Genomic DNA, 16773 nt, shown 5'->3' with positions numbered 1-16773 from the left:
AGATGCCCCATGCCAGGTGGTTATGGGCACAGAGAGTCTCTCATGATGGAAGCTTTTTTGGACACAGGGATCCTGCACAGACTGAACGCTTTATGGGCATACGGATCTCTTGTGCCAAGTGCTTTATGGGCAGAGGGGGCCCTCGCTGTGGGTGCTGTAAGGACACAGAGCCACCCTGCACCTCTGTGCTGATTCTGTAAGGACACAGGGATCACAGTAGATCACTTCGCATGAACTGCTGTACAGCAGATCACAGCAGATTCCCCCCAGCCATGCACTGCAGGGGACCGCGGCTGTGGGCTATAGGATGGAGGAGTTATAGTTCCAAGCTGGGAGGGAGACACAAGGAGGGACAAAGGACATGCCCGGCACCCTGGTATGCATGTGCATGGTTTAATCCCCCACAGCCTGGAGCAGGCAGGGCCAGCACCAGCCCGTATTCCCATTCCCTTGCCCTCCCCAGAGTCCGTCCCATCTCCGTGCTCCCCCTTCCCCGCAGACCCTGACCCTAACGCCGTGCCCAGCGGTGCCTGCTTACCTCCCGGCGGCGGCAGACGCGGAGGGGCAGGAGGCAAGACACCAAGGACTTTCCCCAGCGAACCAAGGTGGCAAAGCACCAGCTCAACCGGGTCATGGTGCCCCTGCCCGGGGGTCACCAGGCCGGGCGGGGCAAGGTTGCAGGGGCCGAACCCAGCTCAGGACACGCTCGTGGGGGCAGCCAAAGCCAGCCGTGGTCTCCCCGGCTGCAACAAGCTCTGGTGCCCGCTCAGTGCCCAGGAGGTGCCCAGAGAGCAGCACGGGGGCGTGCGGCAATGAGCTGGGGGGCTGCGGTCCCACCGGGCCCGGTCCCCCGCGCCGGTCCCCCAGCGTCGCCTGCGCGCTGGCAGCCAGGCAGAGAGCACCGTGCCCGCCCATGTCCTGCAGTGCTTGGGTGGGAGCCAGCTCCGCCACGCTCCCCCTCCTCCTCCTCCCCCTTCTCCTCTCCCCTCTCCCTCCTCCTCCTTCCCGCACACGACGCTCGGCACCTCCGGGCTCACCCGCCTGCCCACCCTGGGATGGATGCCGGACACCAACTGTGCCTCTACCTCCAGCCACCTCTGATTTGGGGTGGAGGAGCCTAAATGCCCGAGTTCGATCACAACTCAACCTGCAACACCCTCTCCTTCCCTTCCTCTGCCTCAGTTTCCCTCCAGAACGCCCTGTTCACCCCAAGCCCTAAATAGCAGTCTCTGCACATGGAGGGGCTTCCCTACCCCTCTGCCAGCCCTTCTGGCACTTCACCAAGCCTCTCCCCTTCCCAGGAGCCTCATGACACCTTTAGGGACCCTCCTTTAGGGACCCTTCTGTCAAGTGCCTCCCACAGCAGGGTCCTTCCCCACGGGGTGTCTGGGTGATACACCGTGCTGTGGGCACAGCATTATCTAGGTACACCCCTCACTACAGGACACTCCAGCACAGTCCCATGCACCCCAACTCTGCCACTGGGCTTATGCACAGCAAGGGGTCAGGGTGCATCCCACCCTGCAGCTGCTTTGGGGACATCATATCCCTCCTGCACACAGCAGGGTGGTGCCAATGGAGGCTGGCTGCTGCACCACTGAATGCTGCCACGATGCTGTGGTGATGCTGGGCAAGTATCTGTCCCTGCGGGGCAGCTGCTGGTGCCAAGCGTGGGCAGCAGCTGTGCCAGGCCTGAATGCTAATTGCATTTGCCTCAGGAAGGCTCCTAAGGAGTGGCAGCATCAGGGAGGGGTGCAGGGAGCAAGGGAGTTCAGAGAGGCCCCCATGCTTCACAGCTTTCCAAACCAGCCTTGCCTGGTGCCTTTAGTCTGAAGGGCAGGGTCTGCCACATTAGGGCCTCCCTACCCCAAAAGAACAAGGAAGGTGACATCACCAATGTCTCCATCATCCCCCACCCCCATTTAATTAGCAGATGGCCCCTGGACCCCCCCGCCAGGCAGCACCAGGCCTGTGCAGGGCCATTAGCTTTATTGGCTGCACTGAACCAGAGCCAGTCCTCGTTAATTGAATTGCACCCACGCCAAGGACAGGCAGGCATCTTCTGCACCCCTCCAGCCCCTGACAGCTCCTCCCTGGCCCTTGGTTGGGGAGGGACAGGGGACCACTCTGCCAGGATTCTGCAGTGGCACCCAGAGCTGCCATGTATATGGCTTGTGTCTATAGGCCCATGCACACACAGCCTACACACGCGTCCTGTCACACACAGAGGCAGCCCTTTCCAGCACAGTGGGGCAATGCTCCACTGCCTCCCCAACACCCTACCCATCCCCCCACCCTCCAATGTGCGATGCTGTGCTCCGTGCTCACAGCACCACCCACTGCAGGATGACACAGGGCAAGGGGGTGCTGGTGAGGCTATGAATCACTGTCATCAGGTCCCCTATCTCCCTCAGCTGCTTAGGGGCACCCCAGGGCTCATCAAGCCCCACTGGAAGCAAGGAGGATGCAGGCAAGCCCAGGGTCCTGCTCAGCATCACTTCCTACTTTCACTTTGCTGCGGAGCTGAGGCTCGGCTGAGGGGAGGCCCCCCGGGTGGCACAGGTAGGGGCAGTGAGTGCCATAATGGACCATGGGGGGCAGGTGGGCATCACCAAGGACATTGACCAAACTGGATGGTGATTGGTAGTGGGATGGCAGTGGGTCCCCATGCCTGGCATAGAGGGGCCAAGCTGACATCACCCCCAGCCCTCCTGACAGGGATTTAGTCTCCACCCTGAAAGGAGCCCACAAGACTGCAGGACAGGGCTAGCACACCACAGGGGTTCAGGCATGGTAGCTGAGGAGCACTGCCAGGCAGGGACCCTCCCAGGCACAGATAGGAAAGAGGTGGGGTTTGCTGGGGAACCCAGGAAGTTTGCATCCAGACTCTGGGCATAGCCCCCATGTAAGGGGGGATAGCTGCCCAGTGGGGTGGGCTGTGGGCCCTTCTGGTGTGGGCTGCAGCTCATGGAAGGAGTCTGTGCAGAAGCCCCTGGGGGTTGCTGTACATGGGAGAGAGGGACTCTGTGTCACTGGCTGCTGCCCTGGGGGTGCTGTTGGCTGCTGTTAGTTGGGTGTGGGTGCCAGTCTCCCTCCCCAAAAACCCAAGCCCCATTCCCATGGGAGGGCACCGGAAGTGCCCCGAAAACCTGTCACTGTCCTTCCTCCTCCTCAGGGGCTGCACAGGGGAACAAGTCTTGCTGACCCCCTCCCCAGAACTGGCATCGCCCAAATTGAGGAGCAGGGTGCTGGGAGGCCAAGCTGCAGTGTTTGATAGGATGTGTGGTGGGCTGAGGGGTGGCTCCTTGTGGGTCCCCTGATCTCACATACTTCCTTCTGCCAGTGTACAAAAGGAGAAGCACACAGGCACAGTGGGGGTGGATGTGGGGGGTGAGAGGACACACCAGCATTCTTCCAGCACCCAGTGAGTTCCTCAGGGCACTCCACAGCTCCTGGCCACAGGTAAGGGGCTTCTCTTCCCAGGGAAAACTGAGGCATGGGCAGGGTGGGCAGGAGGGAAGATAGCTCATCCAAGGTCACCCAAGGGCAGTGGGATGGGAATCTAGGCATCCAGAGTCCCAAGACCTGCTCTGCACAACAAGCAGAGCATAGAAGGCACTCATGCACTCTTAGACATGCTTGGGCGTGCTTGGGTACGCATGCTTCTGTGAGCACACACACAGCCTGCTGTGCTCACTCCCAAACACATGTGTGCTCCCCCAGCCCTGTGCCCAGCCATCACCTATGGCTACAAGCCCTGGCTCTGCAACCTCCATGGGCACCGTCCCTCACCCTGTCCCCAGGTTGCCACTTACCACCTTGCAAAACCATCTCACTGCGTTGTGCCACTCCACCCCATGCCCACCCCAGAGCCCACTCCAGTCCAACAGCTATCATGCTGTGCCAGGGGCCTCTGCATGGGGGGCAGCTCAGTTTGGGAAGTGACTGTATGCCCCTTTTCCCTGCCCCAACTGGGACCCCCTCCGCTGTTTGTGGTGTGAGCAAGGGAAGAGAGAGCAAAAGCAAAGGCATCACTTCCCTTATGCAAAACCCACATCCTGAATCCTGAGGGAATGGGACAGGAACACATCAGAGTGGGGGGTCTTATCCTCAGGAACCCCTCAAGGAATGAGGGCAGAGGCTGGGCACAGTGTGACCGCAGAGCCTGGGTGCAATTTGGGACAGGACACATGGAAAACTAAGGTGAAAGCTTTGCCCACCCCATACTCCCTACTCCATGTAGTAGGGGCACATGGGCAGGGAAAGAGAGTGCCTGAGCCCACGCTTTCTTACCTTAATAGCAGGCAGCGCTGGGATGGAGCTGGCAGGACAGAGCCTCTTCATGGGGCAGAGAGTCTGGGAGCACCAGATGAGTGCCAGCCTGGCACTTATCACTGCCTCTGCCTTTGCAGATTCCCAGGGACAGACATGGCAGGGCACGGGGAGCTCAGCCGCATCATCAAGGACCTGCAGAGTAAGTGTGCCAACCTGTCCCCTGCAAAAGTGTCCCCTGCCAGCATGTCCCCTGCATGGCACATCTCAGCCTGGCCATGCCGGGTCCCTTCTCACACCCACCCTGTCACTGCTGGGGGTGGTCCAGAGCATCCCAGTGCCAACCCTGCCATTGCCAACTGCTCCCTTCCTTGCTGCCAGCCCCAGGGAACCAGCAGCACCCAGTGGGTGCCTGTGCCCCTCACTCTCCCTGCTCTCCTGTTTAATGCCAGGGCAAGTTCCTCTTTCACCCACTGGCAAAATTCCCCGGAGACAGGAGGCAGTGGGAGGGGGTTGGGATGAGACAAGGTGCCCGCTGCCCAGGGAGGGCTATGCCAGCTCAGCTATACCATCCTGCAGAGACTGTGGCTGAGCTGAACCACAGCTACAGGGAGCAGAACGTGCCAGTGACAGATGGGAGCCGGGAGCTGCACAGCCTCTGTGCCCAGTTGGAGTTCCTCCTCCAGGTACTGCCACTCCTCTGTCTCCCCCACTCCATGCCTCAGTTTCCCAAATGAGAGCAGAAGGGATCCTGTGCTAGCCCTGGGCAGGCAGGATGACCCCAGCCCTGGGCATCTCTAGCCATGTGAGCATCCAAATCTGGCTCACACACATCCACGTGCATGTGCTGCAAAGGGGAAACTGAGGCACGGGGACAGCTAATAGGAGATGGGGAACTCTGGGCCCTACCATGCTGGGGGAGCTGGTCAGATTGCAGCCCTACAGGACAGTCTGGGAGGACAAGAGACACCCCCCAAACAAGCTAGTCCAAGCTTGTGTTTCTGTCAGTTCGACCTCAAGGAGAAGAGGAGCTTCTTTGGGCAGCGTAAGGACTATTGGGACTTCTTGTGCCAGGGCCTAGCACGGGGCCGGCAGGAGCACGAGGGTGTTCGCTTCGTCACCTCCCTGGACAAGGTGGGCACAGGCTGGCAGGGCACCTGGGGGTTTATATGCACGTACTTCTGCTTCTTTGTGGGTATACATGCACTCACTTGGGCACTGAGGATTCACTCATTGGTGCTGTAAGGGGCTTTCTCCTCTCTGGGGTCCCTGTTGCCTCCTAACTCTGGCCTTTGGGACCTCCTTCCCCCTGCATGTGCTTGGGGGAAGCATGTGTGGAACAGGCTATGATGGTAGGGATGGATAACCCTCTCCCCACAGCTGAAGACTCCAGTGGGCAGGGGCCGAGCCTTCCTGCGGTACTGCCTGGTGCACCGGCAGCTGGCAGAGTCCCTGCAGCTCTGTCTCCTGGACCCTGAGAACCTCCGGTGAGAGTAGGGGTCACAGGGAGGGGGTGGTCATAGTGGTGAAAGGCTTGGCCAGAGTGAGCAGTGGCAGTGTCCTGCAGCACCCAATGAGTAAGGGTGCTGCAGGTGCATGTGCCCACCTAGGGCATAGCAGGGTACGTGAGCCCGCTTTGTGTTTGCAGTGAGTGGTACTATGCCCGCAGCCCCTTCCTGAGCCCCCAGCACCGGGGGGAAATCCTGGGCAGCCTCTACGAGCTGGACAGTGTCACCTTCCACCTGGCCCTGCACAGAGCTGACCTGGACACTGCCTGGCCCATGTACTCTGAGTGAGCCTGAGGACAAGGAGGGCGCTGGGGGCACTGGGGGAATGGGATGCCAAGGGCATCAGGGGCATTAGGGGTACTTGGGACTCAGCATCACAGAGCAGCACACAAGCATCGCACCCCACCCCAGACCCCATGTTGCACCCCAGCTGTGCCTGCCTTTCATACATAGTCCCAGGCAAGCAGACACCTATGCCAGCATGTATGCCATGCCCATGCCTGCAAACATGCCATACATGCACACACACCTATGGTCATCCTCTGACAAGTAGACGCCCAGGCACAGGACTGCTGCAACACCATGACACTGACATCTAAGACCCTAGATGTGCCCCTACCCACACTTGCAGGGGGGCACTCATGGATGCAGCTGCCACAGCACATTCCTGCCTGTTCTGCTGCTTGAACACTTGAGTGCATGCAGAGCCTCAGGCACACATGCATCCCCTAGATCACCCCTGCAACCTCCAGAAGGTGGTGGCACAAGCATCCCTGGTGCCCTGTTACCAGGTGCCACCCAATGTCACCAGCCCTGCTACTTTCTCCATCTCTGTGCCCAGGGAGCCCTGAGGGAGGGTGGTGGCATTCTGTTTACTCTACCTGTTACATAGTGGCCCTGAGTGTCCTGTCCCTTCTAGGACACTGGTACGGCCCAGTCAGGTGGCAGGAAGTAGGCCAGCAAAGACTGCCCCACAGAAAGATGAAACCACTGCCATGGCACATGGATGTCCCGGTGGCATCAACCATCCCAACGCGGCACCCCATGGAGTGCCAGCTCACCTGTGCCCCCCCACCTTGGCTGCCCTATGGGTCGAGAGTGTAGAGGTGGAGAATGTGGAAAGGAATGTGGAGGATGTGGAGGGGAAGAAGGATATGGAAGAGAAAGATGAAGAAAAGGTGGAGAAGGATCAGGAAGAGAAAGAGAATGAGGAGGAGGAGGAGGATATGGAAGAAAAGGATGAAGAAGAATTGCAGGAGGATGAGAAGGATCTGAAGGATGTGGAGGAGCTGGAGGATGCACACAGCACTGGTAAAGCACTGGTAAAGATCTATGGTGATGGGGAGCCTGGTATGTCACCACCAGCCAGCACGGGTTGCATGCCAGGCTCCCCACCACTGGTGTGCAGACAGCTAGGTGGGACAGAGGCATCCCTGCAGGTGCTGGTGTCCCAGCTGCAGACCAAGCTGCGGCAGCAGGAAGAAGCATTGCAGGCACTGGCAGCCCAACTGGCACAGGAAAAGCGTTGGAACCAGCATCAGGAGGAGAGCAGTGCCCAGCAGGCCCAGCTGCAGGCACGTGAGGCTGAGGCACTGCGGGAGACCAACATCTTCCTGGAGCAGGCACTGGCAGAGGCAATGGCAGCAGGGGAACCAGGGGCACTGGCACAAGCACAGGAGGAGGCACAGGCCTGGCAGGAATTGGCAGAGGAGCGAGGTGCCCAACTGGCTGGGGCATTGGCAAAGGTGGCAGCACTGACCTCACGCCTGTGGGACTGCCAGGCAGCATTGGCTGCTGCAGGACAGACAGACACACTGGATGACACCAGTGCCCTGCATGAAGTGGGCACCATTGAGAACGTGCTGCAGCAGGCACTGGAGCTTGCCCATGGTCCCCAGGAGCCCCCAGTGGACCACCAGGCAGAGGGGAAGCATGGTACAGTCACCAGCATGGCCATGGTATGGGAAACCCAAGGGGATTCCATTTGGGGGGGGGGGGGGGGGGGTCAGGGGGCTGGTGCTGAGCTGTTGCTTTCCTGCAGCGCTTGGCCACCCTGGCTGCCACAGCATGGAAAGAGGCCCAGCAGAGCCAGCAGCAGCTCCAGGCCCAGCAGCAGGAGTTGGCATGGCTGCAGGAACAGCTCAGCAGGTTGGGCAGAGACCCGCAGCTCTCACTACCCACCACCCCAGAGTGGGCTCCTCCCATCTTTACCAGACAGAGTTTCCCCTGGAACCCCTCATGATGCTCCACTTAGACCAAGGGCAGCAGCACCTGAGGATGGGCAGGAAGAGGGAGGGCAGAATTTGAAGCGAGAGGGCTGGAGGGAGGTGTCAATTTGGAGACTGATAGGTAGGTGGAGGAGTGGGCAGACAGAGCAGTGGGAGAATGTATTTGAGGTGAGTAGATGAATGGAAGGATGGAAGGGTGGATGGAGGCATGAATTTGGGGTGTATAAGTTGAAGGGCAGGCACACAGAGGGATGGAGGGATGAAACTGGGACAAGTGGATGGAGGAACAGAGGGATGAATTTGGAATGTGTAGATGGATGGATGAGTGGGCAGAAGGCCAGAATGACAGGTGTGGGGCAAGACAGATGAAGAGATGGGAAATGGATGAGTGGCTGGCCCCGCAGATGATAAGATGGCTGTGGGGATGGGGAGCCATCTTGAGGGTGATAGACAGCAGAGGGATAGATGGAAGGATGGACAGGTGGATAGATGGATGGAGAGATGACCAGCTGAGGGACAGGGGGACCATCACTGCACTGCCTTACACCAGGGCTCGGCAGGATGGGGAGCGCTGGGCATCGGCACTGCAGCGAGTACAGCGGGAGAGCCTGGAGCGGGAGGCCACGCGTGGTGCCGAGCAGGCGAGGCAGCAGGAGCTCATCCGTGACATGAAGGGGCGGCTGCTGGAGCTGCTGCGGTGAGAGCCCCGGGGACCACACCACTATGGGGCCACATCAAGCCCCAAACCCCTTTGTCCAGAGGGGGGCACCAAAGCCCAGGCAAACGCCTCTCACCACCCTTAGGCGCCCACTTTGGGTCTGGGGTGCCAGGATGTGATCCTGGACTTACAGTACTGGGCATGCTCCTGCCAAGGCTCACCTGTCACCTCCAACAGGGAGAAAGATGCCTTGTGGCAGAAGACAGAGGGCATTGACACACCAACACCCAGCCCAGCACCTCGTGATGCAGGGCTGTGTGCCTGCTGCCACAAGGATTTCCGTCTCCTCTCCCGGCGCTACAACTGCAGGTGGGCTACAGGAGGCACAGGAGGGGGTGCTGGATGAGGGAGTGATGTGGCGTTGGGACAGCACAGCTCTCACTGTCTGCTCCCTTGACAGGCTGTGTCACGGCAAGGTGTGTCAAACGTGCTCCGTGGACATGGGAAAGCATGGGCGCTGCTGCCTGCTTTGCTATCAGCATGGGCAATCACAGGCTCCGTGAGCTGGCACCTCACACGGTGCCTGGGACACCCTCTGCTTTGGCTGCCTGCTCTTGAACTCACCAGGGACCCAGACATCTGGGGCCTGCCGGCTGGTCCTGTTGCCCAACATTTTAGGTCTGAGATGTGTCTTTCTTGTGGCTGGTCCAAAGAGAGGGAAAGAATCATCTCCTGCTACCTCTGTGGCTCCCATGTTGTCTATCAGTTGTCATCGGATCGAGTGCAGGATGGGGGAATGCTGGCACCAGGGAGTCTGAGCCCTCTTGGCAGGAAATCATCTTGATAAAGGGTATCCCAGCTGCAGCCAAGATGAGCCACCATCTACCCCATCCTGCAGCAGGGATGCAGCATCAGGCAAGGGAGATAGCTCTTGACTAATGCACTCAGCTTCCTGCCAGGCTGCAAGGAACCGCTTGGGCAAGAGGTTTCCTGGATGCAAAAGTCATGGGCTGTCCCTGCCTGGCTCCTGTACTGACCCTGCCCAGTCCCGAGTCTCTAGGGCTCCCTGCATGGGTGTCCACAACACCTGTACCCACCCATGAACCAGTGCACATCTGGCACCCACTGATGGTCCCCAGTTAAAGACCCCTGTGAGCCTGCAGCAGAGGACTGGAGGAGGAGTATGGAACACTCTTGGATAGATGCTTGGGCACATTGGGGCAGACAATTCTGAAACCTGACACACTGGGAGGCAGGAGGGACTCCAGCAGGGTCACAGCCATGTCTTCAGGCCCTCTGTCCCACATTGGTGCCAGTCTCAGTTGCCCAAGCCAGGGCGGAAACATCCTGGTTGTGTAAGGGACAGGTTCGCAGCCCTTTGCACAATGACATCCTGACACCAAGAGAGCAGGGGGCACCCCGGGTGCTAGCACCTTCAAGAAGGGGTCACAGGCCTGGCTCAGTATCAGCAAGGGACTGTCCAGGGATCTTGCAGTGGTTTGCTTCTCTGGGACTCAGGAAGAGGGTGGCTTTGTCCCCAGCTGGGACAGACACTGTAAGAAGACTCTTGCACAAGGGCAGTGCAAGGACCTGCCTGGGTGGCTGTAAGGACCAAAACCTGAGCTTGGGGCCCCTCTGGGGATGTACAGGGTGCCAAGCTCTCTGCAGTAGCCTCTTGGGCCACATTCTTTCTGTGGCCTGGAAGCAGGGTTACCCACACTTTGTCAGGGTCAGGTGGCACCCCACCAGAGGTGGGAAGACCATGACCCACCATCCCTGGAGATGTGCCCCAGCCCTGGTCTGCTGTTTCCCTCTGTAGGAATAATCTCCTGAATGTAAATCACCTTGTGAATGTGATGATTATGTTAAGAACATGAGAAGCCTCTCAACAAAGATAAGATCATCATGAATGACCCATCTGATGTGTCAGCTTTGCCCACCTGCAGATAGCACACCTGGAAGTCACACATGCATTGTGAGGTGACTAGGGTGTGGGCCAGGTGGAGCTATGGTGAATGAGCCAAGAACAGTATAAAACCCATGAGCTATGCCAGCTTAGTAGGGGGAAGGTCCCCTGGGACATCTCAGACTGGAGGAGGCATCCCAGGAACATCTTCACCACTACCACCACCACCACCACCACCACTATAGGAGGGCCATGGGGTGGTAATTCTCTCTCCTGATCTCTCCTCTTCCATTCTCTTTTTCTCTCTCCCTTTTCTTTTCCTTATTTCTCCATTTTGTTTCTACATATCCCTCCTGCTCTCTCTTTCTTCATTCTCTCCCTTTTATTTTCCTTCTTTCTCTGTTTTATTTCTAAGTAATAAACAGTCTCATCTTGATATATGACCTTTCCTGTGTCTTAATTTCACTCATGGAAAAATGTTCAAAAGAACCACATCTCCTTCCCGACTTCTGGATCAAGACACCCTCCCTGTGCGAAAGAGGAGACAGACCTGGGTGACCAACTCACCAATTCCTTTATTGCTGAATGGCCACTGGCCATGAACACCATCCCCACAGCAGGGTCTCCAAAGTCACAGGCTGTACCCCCAAGAGTGGAGACGGTGGGTGGTTCTTGGTATCACTCCCCTGGCAATGGCATTCTAACACCCCCTCTACCCAATCCCCCTTCCAGCCATGTCCAGCAACCAGTGGTGGCACCTTCAGCCCTGTGGCATTGCTGCCTGCATTCCAGGGAGATGGGCGAGGCTGTGGGGGTGTGTGGGGTGCCAGGACCTGATGGAAGCTGCAAGAGTCAGGTCCTAGTAGGGTTCAGAGGGTGGTGGAGGTGTTGCCAGAGGTGGAGGCATAAGAGGCACGGCCATAGCGAGCCACAGCATCCTTGCTGATGATCCCACGCTGTGCCAGGATCTTGAGGAAGCTGTTGCGAAACTTCTGCCCAATGAAGGCATAGATGATGGGGTTGATGCAGCTGTGGGCAAAGCCCAGAACCTGTGTGACGGAGAGGGCTGTGTCAATGTGGTTCCTCCTCTCGCAGGTCTCTGTGATGGCCCGTGTCCTCATGAGGGTGTCGCTCATTAACGTGATATTGTAGGGCAGCCAGCAGATAAGGAAGACTAGCACCACGGCAAAGATGACTTTCATGGCCCGCTGCTTCTGGGCATTCTTGGTCTGCAGAAGGGTGTGGATGGTGACACCATAGCAGAAGAGCATCACAAGGAGGGGCAGGACAAAACCAAAGGTCTGTGGTAGAACCCGCAGCACCACCCGCCACTTGGCCGTGTCCCCACCACCAATGCGCTCATAGCACACGGTGCCATTGGTGGATGAGGTGAAAGCCTCGCGGAAGAGCAGCATGGGCAGGGACAGCAGAATGGAGAAGACCCAGATGCCCAAGCAGACAAACTTCACCCAGTGCCTCTTCTCAGTGGCAGCCCTGGTGGCATAGACGATGGCCAGGTAGCGGTCCACACTGATGCAGGCCAGCAGCAGAATGCCACTGTAGAAGTTGGCCTCCTGCAGCACAGAGATGGCTTTGCACATCACAGTGCCAAAGACCCATTCGTGGGCTCGATAGGCAGCCCAGAGCGGCAGGCTGAAGGCAAAGAGCAGATCCGCCACAGCCAGATTGAGCAGGTAGATGTCGGTGACGGAGCGGTTGGTGTGGCTGGAATTCACCACCAGCACCACCAGTCCATTCCCTACCACACTGAGGATGAAGACGAGGCAGTAGACCACCACCACCAGGTACTTGTTGAGGACTGAGCTGCCAGGCCTGCATGGAGCGGCGGAGATAGCGGTGTCAGGCATGGCTGTGCTGTAGTCATAGGTGTAGTTGTAGAGGGCAAAGATGTTGGAGAGATCCCCGTTGAAGGAGAAGGACTCCATTTTGCGTCTAGAGCACAAAGCAGCATGAATGCATGGGGTGGGAAGGTGGCATGGGTCAGGGTGACAGTGTCACAGAATCACAGAATCAACCAGGTTGGAAAAGACCTCCAAGACCAAGTCCAACCAATCAACCAACCCTAATTAATCAACTAGACCATGGCACCAAGTGCCTCATCCAGTGTTTTCTTAAACACCTCCAGGGATGTCAACCCCACCAACTCCCTGGGCAGCCCATTCCAATGGCCAATTACTCTTTCTGGGAAGAACTTCTTCCTAACATCCAGCCTAAACCTCCCCTGGTGCAGCTTGAGACTGTGTCCTCTTGTTCTGGTGCTGGTTGCCTGGGAGAAGAGACCAATCTGCACCTGGCTACAACCTCCCTTCAGGTAGCTGTAGACAGCAATAAGGTCTCCCCTGAGCCTCCTCTTCTTCAAGCTAAGCAACCCCAGCTCCCTCAGCCTCTCCTCACAGGGCTGCGCTCCAGATGTCTCTCCAGCTTTGTTGCCCTTCTCTGGACACGTTCCAGCAACTCAACATCTTTCCTAAACTGAGGGGCCCAGAACTGGACACTCAAGGGGTGGCCTGACCAGTGCTGAGTACAGGAGTAGAATGATTTCCCTACTCCTGCTGGTCACACTATTCCTGAGGCCTGAGTAGTCTCTGAGTGCCCTGGCATTTTCACTGTCCTGCAAGTCCCCTGCCAGCCAGTGGGCAGACCCCTCCATTACTCCACTGTATCCATGCTGTGCCCTGTAACGGGCAGTGTTGCAGGTGGACACTGTCTCCCATATGTCTCCTTGTACAACACCCTCAGCACCCATCAATCTGCTCCACTTTATCCCAGCTCTGTCTGTTCCTTGTCTGCCATGGAGGAAGGGGTTTCCCCAAAGACTGGCCACTTGCTCCTGGGCTGAGGGGCTCACTCATCAATACAGCATCATGTGCCTCCAGGAGACACTTGGCCCTGCCAGCATCCCTGCATCTCCCTGGTTTGTTTGAGTCCTTCAAAAGCCTCTGAGCTCTCTGGGCATTTCCGGGTCCCTTAGGCACCTCCAAGTCTTTCAAGCACCTCTGGATCCCTTCTGGTCTCTCTATCCCTTCAAGTAGCAGTGCTGGAACTGCTACTCCTGTCACCCCAACTGCTAGCAAGGTTGTGGTCATGCCCCCCAGGGCAGATCAGTCTTGAGAAGGTCTGAATGCGGTTTCATGCCCTTCTCCCCTCCCTGGTTCTGTCACTGTGTGAGTGGTTTCACACCCCAGACGGAAAGAGATGTCACCCTTTGCAGGTGGCTGTGGAAATATTTCATGTCTCTGGTTTTCCTGTTGCTTAGCTGGGTGCTGCCGGGCACCTCTGTGTCCTCTGTGCTTGCCCACGATGAGGAAATCACAGCTGACAATCACTCTTCCTGTCTCCTCATATATAGGGCAACCTGTTCTTTTCTTACCACCCCAAAGATCATTGGGATCTGGATTTTTGTTTCATTCCTGTTTCATCTCTCTGCCTCCTTTTTGAACCCTCCCAGCTCCTCCAGGGCTCAGCAATGCCAGGGCTGCTTGGAGGTGCTGAGTCTCCACAGTACCAGGGGGTCCCAGGCTCCAAGCTGGTCCTGATTGAATCCAGACTTTCCCTGAAACCAAACCTGCCCTACTGCCTGGTAAGAGTTCCCTGCTGTGGCTGGGCACTGCCCTTGCCTGGAAAAGTCCTTCCCTAGCTCTGCTAGACCCAATCCTGCAGAGATTCTGGGATGGTGATCCTGGGTTGATGACCTCAGGTATAGTGGTGCTGAGATGGTGATGCCCCAGCATCCCAGAGGACTGTGCCTGGAAATATTGCTGGAGCCAATGGGGGAAGGTTGCTCCTAATAGAGCTGCCATAGGGATGGAGTAGAAACAGACAACCAGCACTTCCCTTCAGTCTACTTTTGGCTGCTTCTTTCTACTTCTCCATCCCAAAATCCCAGTGGTTCCTCTGAGACTGGTTATCCCCTACACTTGGGTACCCTGCAGCCAGCCCAGTAGGGGAACAAGCAGCATTCCATTTTCCCTCCTGACTCTGGTAGAGCTGGTGGAAACTTGGGTGGCCCTGGGGGTCTCCAGGGAAAGAAGGAGAGACATGTAATGGGGAAGAGCTCATTGTGGCTCATTGCTGTGAGAAGAAATGGGAGTGGGCGCTACCCCCCAGGGCACCCACGGCCAAAGTCCATTGGGACTGTGGTATGTCTTTGCACACCACAAGAACCCTGAGCAACAGCCCTGAGTACCATCACCTTCTGCCTCCCACTCCCTCTGCACTAGGCAGCCCTTTGGGCAGACAGAGCTGCCCACCCTGGCCTCCAGTTCAGCCCACTCCACATGGGATAGGGCTCAGCTGGGTGCTGGAGGGCCAGCAAAGCCCAAGAAAACCTCTGATCTCCAGTGGAGCACCCTGGGGACTCACCTCTTGCTGCCCTTGCTGTTCCCCAAATCTTGGGTCTTCTAGTGATCCCAAGCCGATTCTCCCCAGGAAGCACAGGGCACAGGGATGAATCCAGGCGTCACCCCCAAAGGGCTCCAGCACAGAGTGTGGCAGGACTGGGTCTCACCAGGCCAGCTGGTCCCTCACCTACACCCACTGCCTTGTTGCCTCTCAGAGCCCCTTCCGTCCACCACCCGCTTTATGCCGCCCGGGGAGGAAGCAAGCTTGCAAAATTTTCTGCCAGCATGAAGGGGAAGTGGCAACCCACAGACCCCTGCCACCCTCCTGTCCCAGGGTGTCCCAGGACACCCGGCAGCATGTGGCACCGGGGTGTGCTCAGGGGTGCGTCACCCCCCCTGCAGAGATGCACCCTAGGAATCTCCAGGCAGGGGTTCTCTAGTTTGTGCCCTGGCCCCCTGTAGCTGTGAGGCTCCCATTCAAGGTCTCCCTGATTGCAGAGCTCACTGGACAGGCCAGTGGGCCAAGTTTCCATGCCTAAGTTTCCCTACTGATTGAGCAGGGGCTACACTGAGGTTTTGGAACACTCTCATCCTCACAGCTTCAGGGTGATTGTCAGTCTTAGGGGTACCTCATACTTCTGGCGCATGTCTCTTCCCTGGGGGCACCCGCACAGTTGTAGAGCACCATAATACCCCTGGGGTGTCACCACAGACCCAGGAACACTCCTGTTCTCTGGAGATACCTCACAAGATTTGGGCAACCCATGGCCCCACCTCCAGGGCACCGTCACAGTCCCCCTAGGGCATCCCCACTTCTTGGGGGCACCTCACACTTTTGTTGTCCTGTAACTCTGGAATCATTCAATTTACAGGACACCCTGTAAATTTGTCCTCTTAATATCCCTGGAGCACTCAATTCTTGCACAGACATCCATACTCTGGGGCACAGCCACTATTTCCTGGGGTACTTCTATATCCTTGGGGGACATCTCCACACTTTTGAGAACCCCCATACACCTGGAGCACCCCATGCCTTCAATGACCAGGTGACCTGCCTAGTGGATGAGAGGAAGGGTGTGGATGTTGTTCACCTGGACTTCAGTAAAGCCTTTGATATTGTCTCCCATAGCATTTTCCCATAGAAGCTGTTGATTCGTGGCTTAAACAGCTGTATTCTTCATTGGTTAAAAAACTGTGTGGATGGTGAAGCTCAGAGAGTTGTGGTAAATGGAATTAACCCTGTTGGAGCCTGGTCACAAGTGCTGTTCCCCAAGGCTCGGCTTTGGGCCCAATCTTGTTTAATATCTTTATTCATTATCTGGACAAGGGGATTGAGTACCCCCTCAGTAACTTTGCTGATGACACCAAATTGGACAAGTATGTTGATCTGCATGAGGGTAGGAGGGTTCTGCAAAAGGATCTGTACAGGTTGGATATATGGGCTGAGGTCCATTGTTTGAGGTTTAACAAAGCCAAGCGCTAGGTCCTCCACTTGGGTCACAACAACCCCACGCAGGTTTGAGGATGAATGGATGGAAACCTGCAAGCAGAAAAGGACTTGGGAATGTTGGTTGACAGGTGTATGAACCTGAGCCAGCAGCATGCTCAGGTGGCCAAAAAGGCCAGCAGCATCCCAGCCTTTATCAGAAATAGTGTAGCCAGCAGTAGGGTAGTGATTGTGCCCCTATACTTGGCACTGGTGAGGCTGCACCTCAAACACTGTGTTGAATTTTGGGCATCTCACTACAAGGGCATTGAGTTGTTGGAGCATGTCCAGAGAAGGGTGACAAAGCTGGTGACCTTACTGTGCTTTACAAGTACCTGAAAGGAGGTTGGAGTG

General features: G+C 57.2%; 2 protein-coding genes across 2 annotated transcripts; one reads left to right on the top strand and one right to left on the bottom strand.

Moving 5' to 3' along the window:
- Positions 1 to 3437: 3437 nt before the first annotated feature.
- Positions 3438 to 9323, top strand: RUFY4 (RUN and FYVE domain containing 4). Its single transcript, XM_068137819.1, has 12 exons — positions 3438 to 3462; positions 4413 to 4474; positions 4852 to 4958; positions 5281 to 5406; positions 5653 to 5759; positions 5921 to 6064; positions 6700 to 7102; positions 7220 to 7738; positions 7822 to 7928; positions 8559 to 8705; positions 8904 to 9035; positions 9127 to 9323. The coding sequence occupies exons 2-12, from the start codon at positions 4429 to 4431 to the stop codon at positions 9227 to 9229; spliced, it is 1941 nt and encodes a 646-aa protein (XP_067993920.1). The 5' UTR covers positions 3438 to 3462; positions 4413 to 4428; the 3' UTR covers positions 9230 to 9323.
- A 1817-nt stretch (positions 9324 to 11140) lies between these two features.
- On the bottom strand, positions 11141 to 15120 carry LOC137441025 (C-X-C chemokine receptor type 2-like). The gene is made up of 2 exons (XM_068137818.1): positions 14956 to 15120; positions 11141 to 12525 (listed from the first exon to the last, which is right to left on the bottom strand). The coding sequence occupies exon 2, from the start codon at positions 12516 to 12518 to the stop codon at positions 11442 to 11444; it is 1077 nt and encodes a 358-aa protein (XP_067993919.1). The 5' UTR covers positions 12519 to 12525; positions 14956 to 15120; the 3' UTR covers positions 11141 to 11441.
- Between the last annotated feature and the right edge of the window lie 1653 nt (positions 15121 to 16773).

Source organism: Melanerpes formicivorus, unplaced genomic scaffold, assembly GCF_026170545.1.
Source record: "Melanerpes formicivorus ecotype bairdi unplaced genomic scaffold, bMelFor1.0.p_v2 SCAF_5, whole genome shotgun sequence".
Classification (NCBI taxonomy): Eukaryota; Metazoa; Chordata; class Aves; order Piciformes; family Picidae; genus Melanerpes; species Melanerpes formicivorus.
The sequence above is the reverse complement of the archived record's forward strand: the minus strand, read 5'-3'. Positions and strand labels throughout refer to the sequence as shown.